Source organism: Camelus bactrianus, chromosome 19 (genome assembly GCF_048773025.1).
Source record: "Camelus bactrianus isolate YW-2024 breed Bactrian camel chromosome 19, ASM4877302v1, whole genome shotgun sequence".
NCBI lineage: Eukaryota > Metazoa > Chordata > Mammalia > Artiodactyla > Camelidae > Camelus > Camelus bactrianus.
The window spans coordinates 19,628,030-19,653,099 of NC_133557.1; the positions used below are offsets into that span (position 1 = coordinate 19,628,030).

Below are 25,070 nucleotides of genomic sequence, written 5' to 3' on the forward strand. Positions count from 1 at the left end.
CTTGTTTCCCCAAGTCTTCAGTTAGCTGGGACCCATGGCTTCCCCAGGCTCTCACGGAAGGAAGTACCTGAGAAGATACTGGGGTCCTGCAGAGGCCGTGCAGATCCTCAGCCTGGTGTCCGATGAGTCCTCCTCATCTCACCCTCTCCCTCACCCCAGTCCACAGCTTCCAGAACTTCCAAGGAAAGTTTTCTCCTTAGGACCTAGAGTTGGAGTGGTTAAGATTTCAGGGAGCGTTTAAGCAGATAACTCTTCAAAAGGAGTCTTATTTCTTCTGGGGTCAGGGGGAGCAGCCTACTAGCCCCTCTTGGCCTCCAGCATTGGAAGCCCTGGCTTCCCATTCACAGCCCCCACCAGTTTCTCGGGACCCTGCCACGGGCAGGCTGTCTGCGTCTGGGAGCCCCGGGGCTCCTTCCATTCCTCACAAACCTAAGTTGGCCCATTCCAGACCACAGCACCACACACCACGTGCTGCACGACCCCAGCCATTGGCTTCTTTATTGAGCACCAGATTTTCATCATAAGTCATCACAGGAGAGAGATTCAGATTCAACCAACCCCAGACCCAGGCCCTGATCCAGGCCTGGGAGCACAGTCCGAGGAGGGACCTGGTCCTGCTGAGGTATACATGTGTACAGAAATAGGCACACAGGCTTCAGAGTATCAGTAGCTGATTTTGGAAATCATGGTCTCCCTGGAAGAAGTAAAGGGGAGCGTGTCGCTTGACCCCAGAGTAGTGACGTATCCATCCACAGGGTGAGGGCTCAGAGAGATGGCCACCATGTCTTCATGCATGCTGCCCTGTTTGCCAAGTTAGAGAAGCAGAAAGATTAGGACATTAAAAAAAAAAAAAAAAGAATCACAGAACATCAAAGCCAAAGAGGAGCCCCTTTCTACACCTGGGGAAACTGAGGCTTGGAGTAAGGGAATGCTCTGCCAAGAACACACTGGAAGGAAGGAAGGAGCGGAACAGACCTCCGATCTCTGGGCGGACATGGAGATTCCCCAAAGCTGCCAGGACCTTTGGGACTGGGCTTAGAAAGTCTCTTCCCCAGACCAGCCTCAAGACAGCATGATACAGAAGGGAAGCTGATCTAGTGAGAGTCTGCCACCAGCCAGGGCCCTGTCACCAGGGAGTCATCACACATCCTTGGTGCAGCCCAAGAGAGGAAGGGAGAGCATCTTGTGTGAAGTCCCACGGAAAGCCAGGCTGGGGCCAGGGCAGCGCAACAGCCCAGCAGCTCAGATGGGAACATACCTGCAGAGGCCAGAGATGTCATCCCATAGGCTTCATAGAGCAGCTCAAGAAGCTCGTTCTTCTCATCTTCTGGGAGGAAACTGGACTTTGCTGCGTTGATGTTCTAGAAGGACCAGCACGCAGACAACGTGAAACCAGACATCATGGAAGGGAGCCCTTGGCAATCTAGTGACACAGTCCATTCTCTTCATTAAATGTGGGCAGTTGGTTAAGCTCAGAGGGGGAAGGACTTGTCCAAGGTCACACAGCAGCAAGTGCCAGAGCAGAGACTATGAGGTTCTGTGTTCTTAATGTGGCCCGAAGTGATACAGAGATATGGGAAGGAGGCTGGAGAAACCTTTGAGAGACAGCGTGCGCTGTGTGGGGCCAGAGAGACACTCCTGCAGAGACAGACTTAGGCGATCACAACCCCTAAAATCAAGGGCTCAGCCAGGGGTCTATGAGTGGCCTGAAAATTGTGTGCAGAATTTATAGCTGAGCACACCTTTCTGAGGAGATGGTTGCCAGCTTTTAGAGTCTCTCAGGGCACTCAACCCAAGCAAAGGATAAGAAAACCGGATCTAGGTCAGGATTATCAGCAAAGATGTCTTCTCTGTGAAAGGCAGCACACTCCAGGTCTGGCTTGGCCTGGCTTGTTGGAGCAGACTCACTCCTCCAGGGATTCCAGGCCCTGGACAGGCCTTGCAGGCCTCACACACTCCCCGGGCCAAGAGTCAAGGTTCACACCCACTCACCAGTCTCTTAAACTCCTCTTCAGTAAAGCCCATGTCCTGTTTGGTCATCTGGTAATCTGTGTCCAGGGTAGACTTGAAGATGAGTGGGTCATCTGTGTTGAGTGAGTAGTTCGCCTGGTCATTTTTGAACCTGGATACCGGGGGAGGGAGGGAGAGGGAGAAGCACCTCCTGATATTTCTCTATAAACAGCCACTGCACGTTGACGGCTACCCTCCTTTGAGCCTCTCAGCGCACTTGGACAGACCTGGGAACTCTCATTGTACAGAGGAAGAAACAAATTCAGAGAACCCAGGTGACTTGTCCAAGGTCACGTAACACGTAGCAACTCAAGACTTAAACCCATCCAACCAGGCCAGAGCCAGGCAAAGGCAGAAGATGAGCCAGATGGAATGGGGGCGTGAGGGGCAAAAAAGCAACATCCCCTGCTCCAGCTACCACCCTCTGTAGCCTCCTTCACAGCCACTATTGTGGGAGAGTGGTCTGCACCCTACCCCAGTCATCCTCGGTCCCACTGGGATCTGACCCTTTAAATACCAGGAAAATGTTCTTGGCACAATTCCTGGCCACCATCTTGTTAAATCCAGTGGACATTTCGTAGCTGTTACCTCCCTCAACTTGTGTAGCAGAATTTTATTCTGTTGGCCTTTTCCCTCAATTTCTCAGACACCACGCTTCTGGCTTTCCTTCTGCCGTCCCCCTGCTGTCACTGTCCTTGGTTCAGGCACTCTTGCTCCATCTCCTAAGGCTGTCACTTCTTCAACCCCCATATCTGTTCAGACAACTCTTAAGCCTTTCTCCAGCTCACAGGCTGTATACCCTCATGTCTCCGTTAACTTCAGCTTGGATGTCCACACACTCCACATTCCTAAAGCAGACCTCAGGAGCCCTTGAGATCAGAACATCAGTGCCCAAGCTTTCCTTCTCAGAAGCTTGGCAGACAGACCATCAGTGCTGGCCTGACCATGGTCTCCCCAAGTTCCTGGTGAACTTCTCTTGTGTCAGCTTTGCCCTCCTGAGGCCTGTCCCAGGGCTCAGTCCCAGGACAGCCTGGAGAAGGGCGGAGGCGTCTTAGTTAAGACTGTGGGATGGGATTGGGGTCAGGTGGGGTGGGACAGACTCTCCGGGGGGGAAACTTCAGGATGGTGCTGGGGGTGGGGGGGACGCCCGGAGGTGCCAGGAGCAGAGACCACAGGAGCAGCAGATGCTCATCTTCCTGATCCCTGGGAGGCAGAATCTAGAGTGTGGGATAGCGGGGCATTCTGCTCTAGCTGAATGAGCTAGGGGTCCCCAGTTCTGCTATTTAATAGCTGGGTGACCTCGGCCAGGTTACACCACATCCAAACTTTGGATTCCTTATTTGTAAGGTGAGGACAGTAACGCCCGCTTCCCAAGCATTTGAAGAGATTTCATACCCAAGAGACCCAGCACAGGCCAGAGCCCGGTCCACGCATCCCCGACCCACCCTTGGCTTTCCGAGTACGAAACTGAATGGGCCCCAGGGGACCAGGCCTCACCGAACAACCGCATGCTCCGTGCCCGGCTTCCAGGCGCCGGTGAGGTAGCTGGACCAGGGGCAGACCTGGAAGAGCAGGTACGTGGCTGGCCGAACACCCCCAGGCCACGGCAACCCCCCTTCCCCGTGCCCCGGTCACACCAGGCCCCTTGCAGCTGGATCCCAGGCCCCGGCAGTCCTGGTTTTCTCCCACGGCCCAGCAGCTTGAAAACCCACTGACTGCTCCCACCACGGCTCACCCAGTGCCTTCAGCTCCTGGAGCCTCCTTACTTCCCACTGCAGCTCTGTCCCCTCACTGCCCAGCCCCTCACCTCGAAGTGCATGTTTTCCTGCCGCAGCCTGTTGTAAAGGGCCTCGTCCTCCAGGGTGTGGTAGCCGTGGCCCAGCCTCTCCGTCTTGAGCGTGTCCACGGCCTGCAGAGAAGGAGAAGCGAGGTGGAGCCCAGCGGGGAGGTAGGAGCAGGGTCCACACCGCCCGCCAGCCAGACCCACTCACCTCTCTCACCACCTCTGCCGAGCCCACCTCCCCGGCATGGACCGTGCGGTGAACGCCGCTCTTCACGGCCTCCTGGAAGGGCAGGGGCCAGGTCAGGGGCGGCCTGGGGGACAGCCTTGGGGATAGCCCCAGCAGGCCGTGCCTTCACCACACCTTGGGGCTGAGCCACGCCCACAGGCCACATGGCCTGCTTCAGGACAGGGAAGTCTGGTTGGTTTTTGTTTTATAATCATTTAAGTGGTAGCTCTCATTTATTAGACAGCTATTACGCGTCAGGTCCTGTGCGGAATGTTTCAGATACCTTAGCCAGCATTCACAACTGCTCTGACACTTGTCTTACAGCCGGGGAGCTGGAGCTCAGGAAAGTGAGGTAACTTGACCAAAGTCAAACAGGAAGTGGGGAGCCAAGCTCTGAAGCGGGCAGGGACCCCAGAGCCCCTGCTCCACCCCCCTGCTTCACCCCTTCCACGGGAAGCACATTTGAGGCTTTGAGACCTCTGCTCCAACTCAGTCATCCCAGCAGATGAAAGAGGCCCAGAGAAGAGACAGTCTCGCCCAAGGTCACACAGCAAATCATTAGGCAGAAAGCCTCAAATATAGGACCCCCCCGCACCAAGTCGGTTTTTTTCTTTATACCAGATTCCCAATTTCTAGAGCCCCTAGACCCGAGTCAGACCCACTTGGGAACCCAGGAGGCCTCGTGATCCCCAGTCCGTGTGACTTCTCCTTCCTGGGGGTGGAGACAAGCTCCCTGCACGGCTCCCCGAGAGCCACCCTCTTCCCCGCCCCCTTCCCACGGGACCCACCTCGTAGGCCTGCACATGTCCTGGGAAGAGGCTGCTGCCTTGGATGGTCTCATCCCCAGCCAGGTCGATGGCCACCACGGTCTGCTGCTGGTACTTCTTACACAGCTCCACCACCTCGGGGGACCAGCCTGTGGGCAAGGTGCCAGCTGGGCCTCCGGCAGCAGCACTGAGGAGAAAGATCTCTCCCAGGCCTCCCTGCCACTCGCCCTTGCCTCCCACCCGAGGGCAATGAGAGGCCGAGGGCCCAGTGTCCTGTCTTCAAATCCCGACTGCCGCGGCCTGACCACGTGACCTTCGGTGCCCCCATTTCCTCTGCTCTCAGAGGGGACACCACCAGCTGCAGCACCAGGTCGCAGCAAGGCTTTGCCAAGGCCCGGTGTGTAAAGCACTGAGGGCAGGTCTTGGACTCAGTATATGACAAATGGCAATTCTCTGTCTCAACCCCACCCTCCAAGTGGGCTTCCCCCACTTAGCAGATGAAATGGAGGGCCACAGTTCAACGTTTCAGCCTAAAGCATAACTCACTCTAGTGTTAACCAAATACACTGCTAACGTACTACGTGCTCTTAACTAGTGAAGTCATCAAAAAGTGTTCTGAGAAGGATGAACCACCACAGGCTTTGGAACCAGGTGGCCCTGAGTTCCAGCGTGGGCTTTGTGCCTTCTTGACTGAGGAGCAAGGGCTTTCACCGCTCTCTGCCTCAGTTTCCTCATCTGTCAAACGAGGGTAAATAATGGTAGTCCTACCCCATGGGCTGCTGCGAGGATTAGCGAAAACACCGGAGGCACTCTGCACAGGGAGGCCCCTTGCTTTGGCCTCCTTAGAGCAGAGAACGGGGTGAGTATGATCACCTCCTGTGACAAGGCGAGTCTGAGGTCCAGAGAGGTGACGTGACCTGCTCAGAGCCACACAGCAGGGCTCTGCCTTGGAAGCGCAAACCCTGCGTAGTTTCCGAACTGTTGGCAATTCCAGGTTTTAAATACTTTGTAAATTTTCAGTTTCTATGTACTTTATTATCCACTTGTGATTTTTTTAACTAAAGTGTTTTAATTCCTTTCTCTGTTCAGCTGTTAATGCTGAGATCCATATTTAGTTTTTTAAGATTCTCCCTGGGGTTTTTTTTTGGGGCGGGGGAAGGCTCATGAATTTTTCTTTTTGTTTGTCATGGAAATGTAATACATTTCTGTTTAGTGCTGTAATGTTAGGAATTTGGGAAGCCCTGGGAACGTGACTAGTGCCAGTCACAGGGAGACCCCTCAGACCTCAGACCTAGTCCCAGGTTCTGCAGCCCCAACAGGAAAGGCCTGATCCCCAGGGTCACAGGGAGGGTCATGGGCTGAGGGGAACCTGGCTCAGGCTTTTCTCTATTGTTCAGGCTCCCTGGGTTTTGAGCCTCCTGCAGGTCACATGGCTCTCAGGCCCAGCCTCCCTGGGGATAAAAGTCTCTGTTGCAGGAAGTTCTGAGCCTGCCAGGGAGGAAGCCCTGAGGTCCAGCTGATGGGCTCAGGGAAGACCACGGGGTGGGGGGCACAGAGGAGACCAGTTACGGCCCCCGTGGTGGGCCAGGAGGTTGGGGCGGCATCAGATGGGCAGCCCGGGGTAGGGCCGAGGTCACACTCACTGGGCTGGTGGCGCATGCAGCACAGGATGGACCGCACCTTCACCCCGAAGTCTCGCTCTCCCTCCTGCAGGCCCTGGTCCACTAGGGCCACCACCTCATCCGGGGTGACATCCCCTCTATGTGCAGAGAAGAGCAGGAGTGGGCCTGAGACAAAGGAAGGGCTAAAGGACAGCCCTGGGACTGGGACAGAGGAAGGAAGGGAGGTGGGGAGGAGGGAGAGGAAAGAGGAGAAGGAAGGGAGGGACGGGAGGAAGAGGAGGAAGAGGAATCTTCCAGGAGAAGCCCTCACCCCCACTAACCCATTGCCTCTGAGGAAAGGCCAAGGGAGACAGCCCCAACTCTTAGCACACGCCCTTCCAGCTTCCTTGGAACTGTCTGGGCACTTCCAAACCAGAAAGGCTGTCCCAATTTGGGAAGAAGGGGAGGTCAGACTGCCCTTCCCCCATCTTAGGTGGAAAGCACTGCTAAGCTAAGCTCACCTGGTCTGATTCTTGTCCATCAGTATCAGAGTCATGGCTAGAAGAAGGGCAAGGTGGTTGGGTGGTACCACTTAGACATCCCTGGGGTCCAGGCAGAGGGGCAGAAATGGGCCAGACTCACTTCAGTTACAGGGCTAGGACAGGACCCCTAGAAGTCACTGGATAAACAAGTTCAGGTCCCTAGACTGCAGGCCTGTGTCCAGGACTAGGGATGGCAAGACACAGCCAGACGCTTTTGTCCAAGATAAAAACACAAGCCCAGGTGAGGGATGGGAACCACGTCCCTTGTGACAGAATCAAGCCCATCTTTCTGAAGCTGTGGACCAGCTCAGGGGGCAAGATCAAAGTCTTGCTTGGGTCAGGGCCTCCTGACATTCTGCCCCTCGGGTCTCTGGTTGGGCCACCCCAGCACAGCCCTCTGGGCGATCACTCACTCGGCCTGGTTCCAGGGGATGGGCTCCACTTTGGAGTTGGCCAGCAGATGTGGGCTGTAGCGCACCTCCACGTACACCACGCCCTCCTTGGCCTTCATCTCCATGAACTCGTAGGCAATCCTTTTGATGGCCTCCCGGCAGCCCCTGGGAAAGGAAGAGAGGGGTTGGGGACAACCTTCCCCAAGTCCCTTGGGAACTCCAGGAGTAACAAAGCTGTCTCAACCCGTGGCAGATCAAACCCACATCTGGCGCCCAATCTCTCATCACCCAGCCCTAAGCTCTGGGCTTTGCTGGAGAAAATCCTAGAAGCACAGAGAGTCCTGTCAGCTCTACTTTCAAACTCTGCCAATTCTTGGCTCCTCCACCCTGCTTCTAACCACCTCATCTCTCTAACCGGCTTCCCTGTCTCCACGCTTGCCATGTACAGCAGCTGGTGCTTTTCTTGGTAAAAATGGAGATCAAAGACTATCGCTCCTCCACTCAGAACCCAAATGGCTTCCCACCTCGTAGAGTCAGTCTCAACTCTGTGACCCCGCCCACAATCAACTCTGTGACCCCGCCCACAAGGCCTGCAGAGTCTGGCCCCTGCCAACCTCCCCACTCACTCCATGAGTCCTTCGGGGTCTTCTTTCTGTCCAGGGAACAGTCAGGCTTGTTCCCAGGGATAGATGTAAGCCAGCAGGGAGGAGAAATAAGAGAAAAGGACACACATAGGCAACAAAAGCAAAAATAGATGAGGGGGATTGCACCAAACTAAAGAGCTTCTACACAGCAAAGGGAACCGCCAACAGAGTGAAGGCAGCCTACAGAATGGGAGAAGCCATTTGTCTGGGTAAGGGCTTATTTCCAAAATATAGACGAACACCTACAACTCAATAGCAGAACAAAATAAACAAAAAACTGATTAAAAAATGGGCAAAGGAACTGAATAGGCATTTCTCACAAGACCTACAGGTGGCCAACAGGCATGAGAAAAGGTGCCTGACATCACTAATCATCAGGGAAATGCACATCTAAACGGGCTTGGGCTTTAGGGAGCTGGCTGTCTTCTGTCTTGTGGCCAGAGAGACAGACACACCTCAGCCTGTACAGGACCCCCACCTGGCCGTGTGTCCTGGTGGGGGTGTCTGAGGAGAGGCACCATGGGTGCCGGAGCATCTGCTGACGGGGCCTGGGATGAGGGCAGGTGATGCCTTCCAGGCTGAGCCCAAAGGCTTCCAGAAAGAAGCCAGCAGCCTTGGCACACGCCTCCCTTCCCCAGGACTCCTCAGACCTGTCCTGCCACTTACCCAGCCAAAGGCCTCTACCTGCCTCATGCACCTTCCTCAGTGGTCCTTCAACAACTCATACTGGGCCCATCCTCCAGACCCTTCCTCAGGTCCAGCCCTCTGGATAGTATCACATCCTCTCCATCCCAAGGCCCATGCTTCCTCCTCCAGGCAGCCTTCCCTGACTCCCCCGGCCCCCTTTACTTCTTCCCTTCTCTGAACATTTCCAGCATGGACTGCCAAAACCTGATTCTCGCCTGCCTGTCACATGCCAGGAAGCTCAAGGTGACATGAGAGTGAGAATCTGGGCCAGCTGTATGGTCCTCGGCAAGTTCCTTCACTTTCCTGAGCCTTCATTCCCTCCTCTGCAAATGAGGAGGGAGTCCACCAAGCAGGACTGTGGACAACTACAAAAAGGATAGTTCTGTGAGCTCTCCACGTATGATATTCTTCTATAGCTAAGATACCCTGCTATTAAAAAATGGAAGGAATGAAAGGTAACATAAAACCATCATGTCTGGCTGTCAATAAAGGTAGCAGTTGTCCTCATGGTAAGGGGGGGCTTGCTGAAGACAGTGCTGTGTCCATTCCAAAATCCAGCCCTAGGAGGTAGAGGGCCATAAACCCATTGTCTAGATGAGGGAACTGAGGCCCGAAAAGAATAGATTTGCCCAGTGTCACAGTTATTTCAGGAAAGAATCTGATACCAGGATCTGTGTTCTCAATCGCCACCTTCTGTCACTTTCCCGTAGAAGCTGAAAGAATTTCAGTCCATCACACCCAGTTTCCAGAAGGGAAAAGTGAGGCCCAAAAGTATGGGGAGATTTGCACAAGTCTACACAACAGTGAGACAGAGTGGGTGTCACAGCGCCTCCTCCCGCCCCACAGAGTAGGTGCCAGCCTGGTACCAGCAGCCCATCGTGGGCACAGGGGTCAACACTGCCCAGGGCCGGAGGGTGGGGATGACTCACGCGATGGCAGGCATGTAGTAGTCGAACTTGGCCAGGAATTCTGGGAGGCTGAGCGGCTTGTCCATGCCGATGATGTTCTGCAGCTCCTCAGGTGTGTTGGCAGGGAGGGCAATGCCCCTTTTCCTGGGGACAAAATAATGAGGAGGGTGGACTATCCCAGGGTGGGACCCGAGTGTCTTCTCAGGGGTACACAGGCAGGAAACCCAGGGAATCTCTCCATCCAACTTCTCCCATTGGACAGATGGGAAAACTGAGGTCCAGGGCATATGGAACTGGGACCTGAATCCTTCTAGGACCTCCTGTCCCCAAGGCCATAACCAGCCAGCAAATCTCAAGGGGGACAACTAGGGTTAAAGTCTGTGCTATGGAACACACATGCACACACACCCCCATGTCTGAGGACAGGGCTGTTGCCAGGGCAGGCCCTCGGTAGAGCCAGCTGGTCCTGTGCCAGGTCAGGGGTTATCAGGGGCAATGACTGCAGCACACAATGCCCGGGGTTGGGGCAGGCGCCGGACTTCCCTCCCCCACCCTCCGTCTGGCCAGCACATCAGAGAGGCTGGCCTGGTCCATTGTCCTGAGAGACGTCCAGGCACAGGCTCAGGGGTGGGCCCGGTGAGCTGAACATAGGGCTAGACCGCGGCAACTGCTCCGCAAGGGCTGGCTGAGAACAGTCCTCCTGGCCCGGGGCCTTCTTTTCTCCATTAGCATCTCTGCCTCCTCCCAGCCATGGCCAGCAGGGTGCCAGGCTGGGCTGGCTTCCCCCTTCTCAGGCTCCAGCCTCCTCTGCTCCTTCTGGCCCTGCCCCAACTCACGGGTCACCCATTTTTAAGATAAAAGGAACAAGCAAAGAACACCAGACATTCAAGAAATGCTTCATGAGGTGCAAAAAAGAGAAAAAAGGATTCTGAGGAAACAGAAAAATGCAGAGAACTGAAAACTTAAAAACCCTGAAGTGAAAAGCTTCAAGGAGATGAGACAATGTGACGTCCTTGAAACAAGAATGCCCCTTTTTAAAAAGGGGGCATTCAGAGAGTAAGAAAGAGCTCTTGGACATTTAAATTAAAAGAATATGGCTGCAACCACCAGGATGTAATAACAGGAATGGAAAATAAGGTGAGAAAATCCTCCAGCAAGTAGAAAATAAGATTAAAAAAATAGGAGCAAATGATTAAGAAAATTAGCTGATTAAACCAAGAAGTTCAGGCATCCAGTTCTGTCCTTTTCCCTAGAGGGGGCAGGAGCAGAGTTCCAGGCAGGGTCAGAGCCAGTGCTGAGGGCTTCAGGCAGAAGCAGTGAGGAATTCCAGGCCAGGGCGGCTGGAGTTCATAGCAGGGTCAGTGGTAGATGAGCCAAAGGGCAGGCAGGGTCAAATGGAGGCTTCGTAGGAGAATGGGACCTTATCCTGAAAGCAAGGGGAAGGCACTGAAGGATTTTAAGCAGGGGAGCAACATGAAAAGATGTGCTTTTTAAAGAGCTCCTCCTGGCTGCAGCATGGAGGACAGATGGGAGGGAAACCAAGGCAGAAGATGGAGCCCCACCAGCGGTCCCACTGGGAGACAAATGGCACAGGACTCTCTCTCCAGCATCTCACATGGGACTGGGTCTCCGGAAGCTGCTCAGACTGAGCTATAAATCTCCTATCTGGGACCCAAGGTTGAGACAGGAAGGAACTGTTCCTCAGTCCCTAGTTCTTCCTGCCACCCACAGCCTCGCACAGCAGCTAAGGCTGCAGCCGGGGCCAAGCTCAGTTCTCAGATAGTTCCCTGCTCCCCTAGCCAGTAGTGGCCACACCCTGGGCGCTGCCCTCCATGGTGGGCGATACACCCAGCGAGGAGGATGAGCACAGCCTTTGGAGTTCAAAGTCCATCCTCCTCCTATGGGTACCAAATCACCCCAGGCGGGAGCTGTCCCCTCTGAGGACCTCCACCTCCTCATCAGTAAAACGCAAATTGTACTTTCTTTTCAAGGTACAGGGAGGAACAAATGAGGCTACTTATGTGTCCAGGGAAAGATGGCAGGACCCAAAGCCAATGGCCTGGGTTTGAATCCCAGCTCTGTTACTTAAAGGCTGTGTGACCTTGGGCAACTTATCCAACCTCTCTGTTGACTAGGTTTGGCATATTTGAGAAGCACGGGCATAAACTAACTAAGCAAGGAGAAGTAGAAGAGGTCAAAAAGGCTTTGTAGGACTTTAGGGGCCATGTGTAGACTGTCGCTTTGACCCTGAGCAGGGTGGGAGGGTTTGAGCAAGGAAGTGAGCTGATCACACTATGTTTTAAGATGACTGTTCTGACTTCAATGCTGTGGGGACAATAGATGGGAAGGCCAGGGTGGATGCCTGGATACCAGTGTCCATTGCAGGTCAGGAGGCCATTGCAATAGCCCAAGTGATCTCAGACCAGGATGGTGACAGGGAGGAGACAATGGGCAGATTCAGAACGTGCTTTGGAGAAGAGCTGGTTGGGTTGTGAAGGAGATTGAGAAAGAAGTTAAAGCCCCCAGAGGAGATGGCGTAAGAAGACACAGGTGAAAACAGTTCACTGAGTCTCAAGTCACATGGGCAGAAAAGAGGCCACTGGATGTGGCTGGGGGTTGGGGAGGGCTCACAGGCCAGACAATCCCCTCCTTCCCCTCTGAGCCCCAGCCGACCATCTCCTGGGAATCCTCCGGCATGCTTGGTCCACATCCCAGTCTGACTGCCTCCCTGGTTTCCCTGCATGCTGATCACAGGATCAAACTCCCAGAGAGGTGCCTACATTATTCCCAAGATACCAAGGGGACGTGAGAAAACAGACAATCCAACCAGCCACCCGACAAGCACTGCTCTCTTCCCTCCTCCCTGAACCCTGCTCTGGACACTCTGGCCTTCTTGCTCCGCTAATGACGCTATGTGACCTTTTACCGAGCGCCCGTGATTAGATCCCATCTTGGTGCCCAGTTAACCCACCCCGATGGCCTCATTAGGGGCCCTGGCGCAATGGCTGGTACTTCACACCGGCAAAGCACGGGCAAAGGACAGGCAGAGATAAGCCAAGCAGTTTCACCCTACTTAGCCGGAGCCATAGGTTACAATTAATAATACTAATATTATCATTAAGTGACATTTATGGAGCACTTAGCGTGCCCGCCTTGAGCTCAGCATTTTGTGGGCAGTACTTTACCTGAACCTCCAGCTGGCAGGAGCAATGGTCAGGGGCATGGACCCGGGGTCACACCTGTGTTTACTAGACAAGTGACTTCCCCGATCCTGGCTCAGTGTCCTCACCAGTAAGACGGGGACAGTAATACGCCTACCTCACAAGCTGTCCAAATCCAGTAAGTCAACCCAGTGCGGCACTTAGAGCCATGCTGGCCGTGGAGTAAATGCTAACACACATACGTGACATAGCTAAATAAAAATCAAATCAATGACAGCTTCCGAGGGCACAAAAAGGTCTCTGGAAGTGCAACAAGATGGAGCAATGTGTTCTTGCCTGAACTCTCTCAGGAAGAGAGGCTTCTGAGAGTCAGGGGCAAACTCGCAAGGATCACCAGGTCTCTTCCAAGGAGCAGGTGTCTGGATAACTGAGGGGATTCTGGCTTATGGAGCAGAGGGTTCAAATTTGAATCCAGAGCTGAAATGCTCATGGCAACAAGGAGAGGTGGAATCCTTCCAGCTCCAAACAAAACGAGTGTAGAACAAACCCAAGAGGAACAGGTCTGCCAAGGGAGGGGTGGGTGGAAGGGGGTCCCCTGTCTCCCAGGTCAGCTCTGGAGGAAGGTCCTGCTCTTACCCTCAATCTACAAAGGCCAAGACCGCAGCAAGGGAACAGTGTCTGAATTTGAATCTGAATCCATTAGCCTCCAACATCCTGTGCTGGATTGCACTGCTGTGAAGTGTTGGGAGGGCAGGTGGACCTCCCTCACTTGGGGTGCTGGGGACATGTCAGCCCACCAGCATCCATGAGAGCTGAGGCAGGAGGTGAGTTCTCCTTTGGAAGACGCAGAGATTTGGGCAGAGAGGGGACACCACTTCTCCACGGCTCCCAGCAGGTTATCATGGTGATTAGGAAAAGCTTGGAGGGCCAGATGTCCCAGTGTCAACTCTTGACTCTACTCGTTGTGTGACCTTGAGTAACTGCGTTCACTTCTCTGAGCCTGCTCTCTCCTTGGTGACATGGGGACGGTAATGCCCTCCTCCTGCAACTGTGGAGGAATTAAATTCACTGACTCAGGAGAGGGCTCAGCCCAGCCCAGCACCAGGAGATGCTCAACAAGTGGTACCAGCATCCCGTGTGGGTGCATCAGCTGCCACAGGCTCTCAGCTGAGTCAAAAAAAAGTGACCGGTTCAGCCCTGGGAACCGCCTTCACTCGTGTGCATGTGCGTGTGCGTGTGCGTGTCTGTGTGTAAAGTGGGGTAAGCTCCTCCTGGCTCACATGGCAGCAAGCAGACAAACGTCACAGGCACAGAAGGCAGAAGACTTGGGCTGTGGGTCTCCAGCTCAGAGCTGAGGCCTCCATGTCCCACAGAGCACCATTTTCTAGGCCGAGGGCTGGCTTGATTCCTCAGGGATACAGGGAAAAGTGGCAACCCTGGAATTCTCCAGAGGCTCTGGGTCAAACTGAGAACCCAGTCCTGCAGGAGGAAGGCCTTATCTGTGGACTTACTTGCCATAATATAAGATGGTTTCAGGCTTGATGGCTCCATCTAGGTGGACGTGTAGTTCCACCTGCAAGGGGGCAGAGGGAAAAGACAGAGAGAAAACACCCATGAATGCCTGAAGGACCTTTCAGAAGGTTATTGTTAATATTAACTGTGATAACCATTAGTCACCACTTACCAGACACTTACCACATACCCTTCACTACACTCTTTATATGCATCATCTTGGTTAATCCTTGTCTAGAGGGTGGGTTTAATTGCTATTGTTATCTCTTTCACAGTTGAGAACACTGAGGTTCAGAGTGGTTAAGTAACATGTCCAAGGCCACACAGCAAGGAAGCAATGAAAACAGGAACCCAACACACTGTCTTTGTTCTTAACCACAGCTGGTAACTGGCAGAACCGGAATTCTAATCTGGGCCTAATTCCAAATCTTCTGCTCTTTAAACACAAGGCCAGTCCTATAGGAGCCACCACGCAGGCAGACCCTGCTCTCAGCCACCTCACTAAACAAGACCCAACTCTCACAAGGGTTGACCACACAGGCTTTCTGGACTAGTGGATAGCTACAATATATTTCAAAAGTCTGCCTCCATTTTCAAAAGCAGGTGTTACTCAAAATTAAGCATAGCTTGTCAGCAATCAATGTTAGGCAGCGAGATCTTTCCAGGACTCTAGAGAGGGCACTAGACACTTGGCCATCTTGGTGATCCTCTCCTGCGTGCTCAGCCCCACGGACAACGCGCTGCACACAAAGCCACGAGTTAAGGACAAGGCTTCTTGGAGCGCTCATCGGGCTTGACTCCCAGCTCTGCCTCCTCTCTGGCTTAGACCAGACACTCGATTTCGCAGAGCCTCAGTTTCCTCAACTGAAAACAGCTGCAAAGAATGCCTCCCTGTCCAAGAACAATTTAAGGATTTAAAAAGACAGTGTAGGTGGACATGTAGGGCCCACGGGAAACAACCCCTGCCTCTCAGCCAGGGCACTTTCCCCCGGCTGTTAACAGAAGCACAGTGGTGCTGGGGGACAGTGGGAAAGCCGGCGCCATCTCCCTGTTCCAGGTCATGGGGGACATCCAGAAAACTCTCAAGTGACATCTCTACCAGGGTGGGGCCTTCTCTGGAACCTGGGGGCCTGGACAAGGAATTGGGAGCCCTGGCTGGCGGGGAGTGGCCCTGGAGCTGCTGGCCCAAGAGCATCCTGGGAGCGCCCACGTGGGCTGCCTCCTGTGGAGGAGACCCGGCCTGGGGCCCGTGCTGGGAGGTCGGGGTGGGGGCAGGGGTAGGGCCACCATGCCCTCCCGTCAGCAGACGTCAGAGTAATCAGATCTCTCCAGAAGGCATTCAGGTGCAAGGGACGGAGCAGCCCTCACATCCAGCCTCGGTGTCCAGTGAGCTGCTGGATTCCCTGACAAAGTGAGTTCAGTGCCCACTCAGGCAAATGTGTATTGGGTTCCCAAAAAGTGCTCTGCATTGGGAACACTGCAGCTTCCAGTGCAGGGGACTGCCGACCAGCTGTTTGACCTAAGACAGCTGACCTCACCTCTCGGAGCCTCTGTTTTGTTATCTTTAGCCTTCACAGGGCTGTAGCAAGGATCCAGCCAGAGGCAGGGTAGCCCTAGGGTTAGAGCTGCAGTCCCAGCTCTGCCACTCACTCCCTGGGGGACGTGGAGAAAGTTACTTGCTTTCAGGGCCTCATGACCTCATCTGTGCAGTCGGAGGATCACATGCCTTCTTCCTAGGGCTTCGTGAAGCTTCATGCGTGAATGCGCAGTGCGTGCTTCAGACCAGGACTCAGCCCATAGCAAACGCTCAACAGGTATCAACTAAGAATCCTTTACTCACCAAATCGTTGAGGCCCTGCTGGGCACAGTAGGGACGGAGAGGTAAACTAAAGGGACAGAGTCCTGCTCCCATGATTCTTACAGTCCAGCAAGGGAGAGACAATAAAATGTCACAGTGATAAATGTACAATCCCAACTCCTAGGAGACAAACCCAGACTTACAAGAGGCAACAAACAAAAGAACTCACCCAGCTAGGGGGCCAACAATGACTTCCCAGAGAAAGCAGAGCTTGAAATAAGATCTCAAGGATGAAGAGGAACAAAGCAGGCAAAGGTGGGGCTGAGGAGGGAGGCAGGAAGAGCATCCAGGCAGAGGGAATAGCATGTGTGAAGGCTGAGCGGTGGCGGAGAACATGTCATAGGCGAGGAACTGAAATCTGGGTTCAGAGCGGGGAGCGGTTACAGGACTGGAGAGACTGCAGGAGCACAAGAGGAACTGGGTTTTAACCTGAGCACAGAGAAGCCACGACAGGTTTGAAGCTCAGGAGAACAGTACGTAGCAAGACCAGTTAGCAGCTACTTCAGTCAAGTTTATGAGAGACGGTGGTACCTTGGACCAGGGTGGCAGTGCAGATGTGGCAAAGCAGGTGGACAGAGAGTGGGGTAAAGGATGATGCTTCAGGCTGGGCCAGGGTAGGGAGTGATTCTCATGCTCTGAGACAGAGAGCCCAGGAAGCAGCCAAGTGCTCAAGGGGTGAGGAGGGGTGCGGGTGCAGGGAGAGAAGCAGGGTCACTTTGCTCTCAGGTGCAGCCGGGATGCCTCTGAGACCTCCAAAGGCACACGGACGGAGCCAGTGGCTGTGTGAGTCTGGAGCTCTCCGAGACCCAGGCTGGAGATGTAAGTGGGAGTGTAGCGGACTGAGGCTGTGGTCTTGAATGAGCCCACCCAGGAAGGGAACATTGAGGAAAGAGCGTGGGGTCAAAGACTGGAGGAATGCCAGCGCCCAGTGGCTTACAGAAGTGGGTGAGCCTAGAGGAGAGCCACCAGAGGTGGGGGAGGAAACAGGAGCACGTGCTGTGAAGAAGGCAAGAGGTGATCAGATTTTAAGAGGGGAGTGTCCCCCTCCCCAGGTCGGCGTAGAGGGCTGAATGGTGGCCCCTCCAAAAGACATCTACATTCTAACATCCAGAACATAGACTACCATACAGGGCAAAGGATGGGATTAAAAATCTGGAGAGGAGGAGTTTTTCCTGGGTGATCTGGGTGGGCCCTACACCCCATCCCCTGTCTCCTTATGAAGGAGGCAGAGAGTTTTGAGAGAAACACACAAGAGGAAGCAGCACCAGAGGGACCACAGAGGCCGATGGGAGGGATGTGGCCACAAGCCAACAGGCGCCTGGAGCCACTAGAAGCTGGAAGAGGCAAAAAATGGACTCTCCCCTGGGGCTCTCAGAGGGCATGCGGCCCTGCTAACACCTTGATCTTGGACTTCTGGCCTCCAGAACTGTGAGAAAACAAATCTCTGTTATTTTCAGTTACCCCGTGGTGGTAATTTGTTATAGCAGCGACAGGAAATAAATACATTCAGGTCCTACTAGAGGCCAAGGAGTAGAAGAGCAGAAACAGTCCCTGGGCTGAAGAACACAGGGCGCTGGGACCCAGAGGAGTGGTCCTCAGCCCTCAACCCTGGCCGCCCACAACGAGCACCTGGGAAGCTTCGGAAGGGTATGTGCACCTGGGCCCACCTTCAAGTCAGTCACTATCCCTGTGGGTGGGCCTGGGCACTTTTATTTTAAGAATGATCTTTCCTTTTTCTTCTTAACATGAAGCCAAGGTTGAGAACCAGTACCCTAGAGGAACCATTGTAGAGGTCCAAGGGGGCAGAAGTCAGATAAGAAAATGGGGAAAGTTTAGACTATTTCTTCCCAAATTTTACCCTTGAAGGGGAAGAAAGGGCCTAGGAGAGGAGTGGAGGTGGGTGTGGGGCAAGAGAATTGTGTTTCTTTTTAGAATGGGAAGGATGTGGGCACCTTTAAATGATGAGGGAGAGGAGGTATGTGAGGTCACTAAGGGGGTAGGAGGGGGTCATTCGGAGGAGACGACAAAGGAGTCAGCCAGGGGAAGAAGGAGGGAGAGGGCCGTCTCCAGGCAGAGGGAACTGCATGCGCCAAGGGGTCAGGACTTGGTGGGGAGAGATGAGGATGGAGAGTCAGAGGGGTTGAGGGCAGGGAGACCTCACAGGTCACAGTGAAGGAGGATCCAATGAAGGGTCTCGCACAGGGGAGTCACCTTTTGAAAGCTTTCTCTGGCTGCCATGTGGAGAGCAGGCTGGAGGGAAGTCAGAGCAGAGGACAGAGAGCCGACGCAGTGGTCTGGATGGGAGATGCACCACAGCATAGAAAGGAGGCCTTGGAGAGCCCGCAGGATGTGGGAGGGAAGATGCCCTGTGGGAATGAAAGCAGAGCCTGCTGCCCACCGTGCCCTGCAGCTCCCAGCCCTCCTCAGGGCCTCCTGGGAAGCTGCCTAGACACGTTTTAGGGGAGGAACGGAGGCCAGGAGCCATCGCCAGAGGCGGTCCAAGCTCAGGCTGGCCTCCCACTGAACTTTCTGAAAAACAGACTACCCACGGAGAACTCCGTCAGCCTGCCCCAGATGACCATGGGGTGCAAGCTCAGAAACTGGGGTGGGGACCCTGCTCTGCTGGCCCCATTCGGGGGAAAGAACAGCAGGGACGTCTAGCTTACCGAGTATCTACTGTGTCCTGGACCGTCTCCATGCATCATCTTACTTCATCCTTACAACCAGGGAGGTAGGGACTTCACTCCCATTTTACACATGAGGAAATTGAGGCTCAAAAAAGTATCCAAGGTCACAGAGGCAGTGATGGAGTTAGGATTTGAACCCGGGTTTGAATCCTGAGTTCCTGCTATACTTTCTCTGCAGGCCTAGACTCAGATGTAAATTATACACCATTATCAGACCCTTTATCTCATTTAATCTTAACCCCTAGGCAAGAGACACATTAGCCTCTGTTTAGTTGGGGAAGTAAATGGACTTGCCAAGCTGAGCTCAGAGAAATTCAGTGACCTGCCCAGGGTCACACAGACCATAGTGGCAGAGCTGGGTTAGAACCCAAATCCCTCCACTTCTAATCCAAGTCCTGCCCGCAGGCCAGACCACCTCCCTGGTGCTTGCTCCAGACCTGCACCTGGCCTCTCGGCTGCCCTGGAGGGGAAACTCAGCCCCCTCCCCTGCACTTGCGTTCTATGACGCTGACAAGTGAGCCTCTGGCAGAGCTGCAGGAAATCCTCCAGGTCTGAACAGGAAGCATCCCCAGTTACCAAGAAGTATTTACTAAGCTGCCCATCTCTGACCCCTCCCACGCAGGTGCTAGGCACTGGGGACACGGGGAAACATGCTGAGTCCTTGCTCTCAGGAGATGCCAGCCAGGCAGATGAGGTCCAGGGAGCTAATTCACTCACCCAAGGTGTCAGTGGCAGAGCCAGGACAGGGAGCCAGGTCTTGGACTCCAGGGCCAGATGCTCCCAGATCTGACTCCTGCTCACAACTGGCGGGTCTGTCTACCTTCAAGGCATACCCGACTCAGACTACTTCTCCCCAGGCCCCCAAACACACCTGTTTTGTTTTCATCCTACTGATTTTTTTCAATTCACTTACTTAACTATGTCTGTGTCCAACCGTTAGTTCCCTAAAAGTGGGGACTTTGTGCCATCAGGCTTGTGCCCTCAGGGCCTAGGACAGTGCCCCACACAGCAAGAAGATCTAGTAGGTATTTAATGTCCTGTGTCAGCACAGCTGTGTCCTTTCCCTGTGGCAAGGAAGGGGTCACCTACCCCCTTGGACCTACCAGAGGATCCAGGTAGGGCAGAGTCTCTAGGATGCTTGCCCAGCCCCTAGAACCCAGGCACTGCTGTCAGAACCTGGATGAATCACAGGTGCCCAATTCCCTTCTTAGCCCTGCTCTTGACATTGAACTGCGCAGAGCCAGCGGTCCATGCCCTTGTGCCGCCCAACCTCTCAGTTGACTTGGGGGGTGAATCCAGGAGACAGAGCAGCCCTAGGGCTGACATTGTTTCCTCTTCCAGGAAGTCCTCTGGGCTCCTATAGCTGAAAGGTACAGAGCAGAAGGGGCCTAGCTGTTGTCCCTCAGTGCCTCCTGCTGACTTGGGGCCCAACCGAGCTCTCTGCTGCCTCTGTGAGCTTCCCCAGAGGTTTCATGGAAGGCAAGGTGCGTCGTCAGCCAGGGGACATCCTGTGGGACAACACCCTAGGGACTCAGCGCAGTTACCCCCATTTTATAGGTGAGAAGACTATGGCTCAGAGAGATTAAGGAACTTACCTTAGGGCACAAACTAACGAGTGCCACGCAGGAAGCCTAGGGCACAGACTAATGAGTGCCACGCAGGAAGCCTAGGGCACAGACTAATGAGTGCCACGCCAGGAAGCTCTAAGGTGGGAGGTCATGACCACCAGGACACACTCCCTTCATCCTGCCTATCAGTACTGAGTCAACGCTGGTAAAATCTAAACAGGACTATTAATCATGATGACGAGGCTGATGATCAATAGCAGCTAACATTCGCACACTCCCTGAGCCAGGCCTGTGCTTGGTGTTTTATGTAGGGGAGATAAGAATATGATTCCCATTTTATAATTGGGGAAACAGGCACAGAGAAGCAACTCACTCAAGAACCCCAGAGGTTGTCTCTTCCCCCACCTTCCTGCTCTGGTGCTTCAGGACCCTAAGGAGTGAGGGTGAGCCTGCCCCAGACACTCTGGGTAAATGTAGGCTTGAACCTCACCTTGACCACCCTGGCCTACTCTTCTCCCCTGTCCAAATCCAAGGTACCCCCTAAAACAAAAGGGCAGGTGGACATGTTTCTCCCAGCTCACAGTGCCCCTTCCCACCCAGACCAAGCCCACCCTGAGGTCACAGGTGGAATCAAAAGGCTGGCGGGCCTGCCTCACCTTGCTGTATGACCACAGATACTGCACTTCCCCTCTCTGGTCCTTGCTTCTTTGTCAAACAAAAGGCTTCGTTGAAACCCCATCTCACTCTCCCCCTCCCTCCCAACCGCCACGTGAATTGTAACGGGTAAGGCAGGAGGGCTCTTCCCAGCCAGGGGCATTTTTGTTTTAACACGTGGCTCTGGTAACAGAAAAGCACCGAAAGCCCAAAGCAGTGCTAACACAGTGGGCTTTGTGGCCAGAAGACAGGAGTGAGAAAGACAGTGCAGGTGGAGTTCACCGCAGCCCCCACTGCGGTCCCCAGGGAGGAAATGCACCCTCGAGGGCCTGCTGTGTGCCAGTAAGGCGCTTCACAAACACCAACCAGCACATCCATTCCCCCAGGAGCACCATGTCCTTGGCTTTATCAGTCCATTTTACAGAGAGGAAAGCTGGGGCTCAGGGAATTATCCATCTGAGCTCTTGTAACTGCTAAGTGGTAAGGCAGGGAGCCACCCTCAGTCTATCCGAAGCCTATGGCCATCCTGATTCCAACTCCTCCCCCCACAAAGTAGGGTGAGGGTTGTAAATCAGCAAAGCCGTTCACAGTGTCCGCTTCAGTCTTCGGTAGATCTGGGTTCAAGTCTAGCTTTGCTGCTTTCTGCCTGTGTGACTTTGGCAAGTTCCTTCCCCTCTCTGAACTGCAGTTTCCTTTTATGTCTATGAAACTAATAATAGGACTTACTTCAAAGGGCTGTTGTGAGCATTAAATGAGTTAATATACGCAAAGCGGTTAGAACAGTGCCTGAAACTGAATTAACATTCAAATATGAAAAAGAAAAAAGTTGGTTGGCAGTTTAGCTCATTTCTCCTCTGCATCAGGAAAGGGCCTATTCCAACTTGGGCCATCTCACTCTCCTGCCTAAAGCTTTGAGGCTGTCAGATTTTGCGTAGCTTTGGACAAGCCATGTCCCCTCCCAGGCCTCAGTTTCCTCATCTGTAAATGGGGATGAAAACATCTGCTTTGATAAGCTGTCCAGAGGATTCTGTGAGATAAATCACCGAAGGTGCCTGGTACCCACGAACACTCAAATGACAGCACTGTTACTGTCATTACAATGGCAGGCATGTGATCAGCATCACCCTCCACGACACTGAACTCCTGGGGCCATGGGATTTTCCAGCCTTGCTTTGTCGGGAAACAGACTGATGAGGGCCACCCCTCTGCCCTCCTTTGTGCCACCTCCAGTGCCCAGCAGGTGTTCAGAAAGCTATTCGTTGGGATAACGCAATCAGAGCAGGTAGGCAGCCAGCCACCTAGGGTCTTGCTACTCAAAGTGTGGTCTGTGGCCCAGAAGCATTAGCATCTCCTGGGAGCTTGTGAGAAGTGTGGCATCTCAGATCCCACCCTAGACCTCCTGATTCAGTGTCCGAACGTTTTAACAAAAATCAGGTGATGTGCGTACACATTAAAGTTTGGAAAGCCCTGCCCTGCTCTGCCTTCTCAAAGCTGGCCAGTCCTAAGCCTCACCTGGTGGTAGGTATGAGAAGCCAAAGAGCCCAGAAGAGGCTCCTGTCTTAGTGAGGTCTGCGTCTGGGGCACTGGCACCTCCAACCCTAAAGACTTCTGCAGAGGCAGCTCAAGAAAGCTGATGAGGGTAAGGGATTTTTGAAGCCAGCCCACTGTGGGCTTAAACCCCAGCGTGGCAACATTCTAGCTGTGTGATGGTGGGCCTAGTTCATCTCTGTGCCTCTCTGTTCATCTATAAAATGGGATGATACCAGCTACCTCCCAGAGTCATTGCTAGGATCAGATGAATTAACAAAGGTTTATGTGTTCAGAATGGTGCCTGGCACAGAGCAATAATTCAACTCAATGAGCTGTAGCTCTTAATACTAGTGATTCTCATTACTCTCGCTCCACTCTGGGAAGGCAGGGAGCTGGCTCTGGTTACAGTGGCTTTTAAACTCAAGTTCCTGGCTTCGCTGGCCAGCTCAGGCACATTCCCTGCCCACAATAATATAAAATTTATCACATCCCACATGCATAGTGGGTGACTGTCTACCTTCCCTCTCAAGCATTGCCTTTTAGCTCTTGGACACCTGCATAGTGGGTGGAGCCCATTTCCCAGGTGTGGAAACTGAGGCCCAGGGAGGGGAAATGACCTGCCAGCTTGAATTAGAGAGGGCTGGGAGAGGCAAAAAAAAAGGGAATAATAATAGTTTCTCCCTCATAGGGCTGTTACAGAGTGTTGGAAGCATCAAAATGGCGCATATAGTGAATTCTGCACAAGTGTTGCCAATTATTTCGCTCCATAATCCCCACTGCATTCCAGTCAAGGGGCTTTGTCTATTGCCTTATGATTCACATCAAGGTAAGATGGGTCCCCAGTCCTAGGGCAGAGGGAATCCAAAAAAGTATTTTTTTTTTAAAAAGGGAGGGAAAAAGCCTTCAAAGGAAAGAAGCCCTAATGATGGGGCACAGAGTATCCAGACAAGGTGTGAAGGTAGCATGGGGGGCGGGTGGCAAGAGTGCTACCTCAGTACTTGCAACACCTGGCAGGGAGTAGCCGAGCCTTTGCCCTCTGGTGGGGGCATCAGCAGTGGGGGCCAGGCTTTACCTCCCTGGAGTACCCGCTCTCCTCCCCGCTCAGGATTCTCACCAATGCTTTTGTGCTCTCTGCCGTCATCACTCACACCTGTTTCTCAGAAAATTAAGTTTGATTGCAGCCCACTCCTTCCCTTACCCCCCCGCAGTCTCAAAGCCTACTAGCTGATTCATTCTGCTGAATGGACTCCAGGACCCCTCCTTCCCCTGGACGAAACTCAGTGCTCTGAAGCCCGCCAAGTGGGCCCAGACCCTCCCTGACCCCACCATTCCCAGGACACCACAGCTGGAGGGAGGAGGGACAGGGATTTATCCCTTGAGGTTAGTGGCCTTGGCTTGGCCTTGAGTGAACCCTACAAGAGCCCAGGGCCTGAGGCCCACCCAGCCCCTCTGCCTCTAACGTGAAGAGAGAGGTGCCCTGCTCCCTCCCTCCCCTCTCTGGCATGGCTCACTGTTTTCATGGGCAGATCTATAAACCTGGGCTCCTTGGCGTTTCCAAACCATCATAGTGCTGGAGTATAATGCTGTTTCCATTCACTCGATATGTATTGTCCACAACACTAAGTGAAGACACCGGGCCCATTTTACAGCTGAGGTTCAGAGAGGTCAAGCCCGTGCCTAGGCTGCTCAGCATGGTTGGTGCTAGGATGCCCATTTGACACAGAGTGAAACTGAGACTCAGATGGGCCAAATCAGAGGCAGAAACAGAACTTGGAGGCTAGCCAGAGGAGCCTCCCGATTCAGAACCCTTCCTGTCTCATTGCTTCTTGTTAAATAGCCTGGAGGCGGGCAAGGACCTGAGCTGAGGAGAGAAAGCACCTGCAGGGGTCCCCCAGTTCACTCCCGGGGTGTGAATGCCCTTAAGCCCTCCAGCCAGACAAGCAGGCAGACCCCTGGACCCCAACCCCTGCCCGCGCTTACTTTGGGCTTGTCGAAAGCCGGAGTCTTGGCCATGGTGCCAAGCGTGCGTCCGGCGCTGCTCCCTCCGCCGAAGATCGGTGGTCCCCGCTGGATCGATGGCGGGTCTGCTTCCCCGGGGGCCCGCAGTGACCGCGGCCCGCCACGCTCTTCTTAACGGGGTCCGGCCCCGGCCCGGGCCCCTCCCCTCCCCGCCCCCTCGCCGGAGCTCCCGCCCCGCCCCGCCCCGCCGACCCGTGCTGTGCATTTCCTGGAATTCCTGCCCCACGGTGGGGACAAACCCGAGTACCCTGGGGCCTTGGCTGGCACCAAATCTCTAGCCCGGGATGCGGGTTGGAGCCACCTGTGGACTCAGGCTCCAGCCTCCTGGCTGGGCTCTGCCTCCTGCCCGGCCTCTCCAGCAGCTGTCACGCTACTGCCTGGGCGCCTACATTGTGCCAGGCCCCAGCTGGAAGCTGGGAACCTGTGCGCATCGCAAACCTCGTGGGGCTTGCACTCCAGGCGAGACACGAGCTCATAGCAGAATCACACAGCATAAGTGTAAAATTAGGGAGATTTACTAG

General features: G+C 54.0%; 1 protein-coding gene across 2 annotated transcripts; it reads right to left on the minus strand.

Moving 5' to 3' along the window:
• Positions 1–469: 469 nt before the first annotated feature.
• ADA (adenosine deaminase) lies at positions 470–24,689 on the minus strand. Of its 2 annotated transcripts, XM_010958698.3 has the most exons (13): positions 24,511–24,689; positions 18,303–18,457; positions 14,233–14,294; positions 9,582–9,704; positions 7,343–7,486; positions 6,430–6,545; positions 4,808–4,935; positions 4,002–4,073; positions 3,818–3,919; positions 3,508–3,572; positions 1,993–2,122; positions 1,259–1,361; positions 470–801 (listed from the first exon to the last, which is right to left on the minus strand). In XM_010958698.3, the coding sequence occupies exons 2-13, from the start codon at positions 18,408–18,410 to the stop codon at positions 788–790; spliced, it is 1,167 nt and encodes a 388-aa protein (XP_010957000.1). In that variant the 5' UTR covers positions 18,411–18,457; positions 24,511–24,689; the 3' UTR covers positions 470–787. The 2 variants fall into 2 exon arrangements, with proteins under 2 accessions (XP_010957000.1, XP_010957001.1); XM_010958699.3 differs by lacking the exon at positions 18,303–18,457.
• Positions 24,690–25,070: the final 381 nt, after the last annotated feature.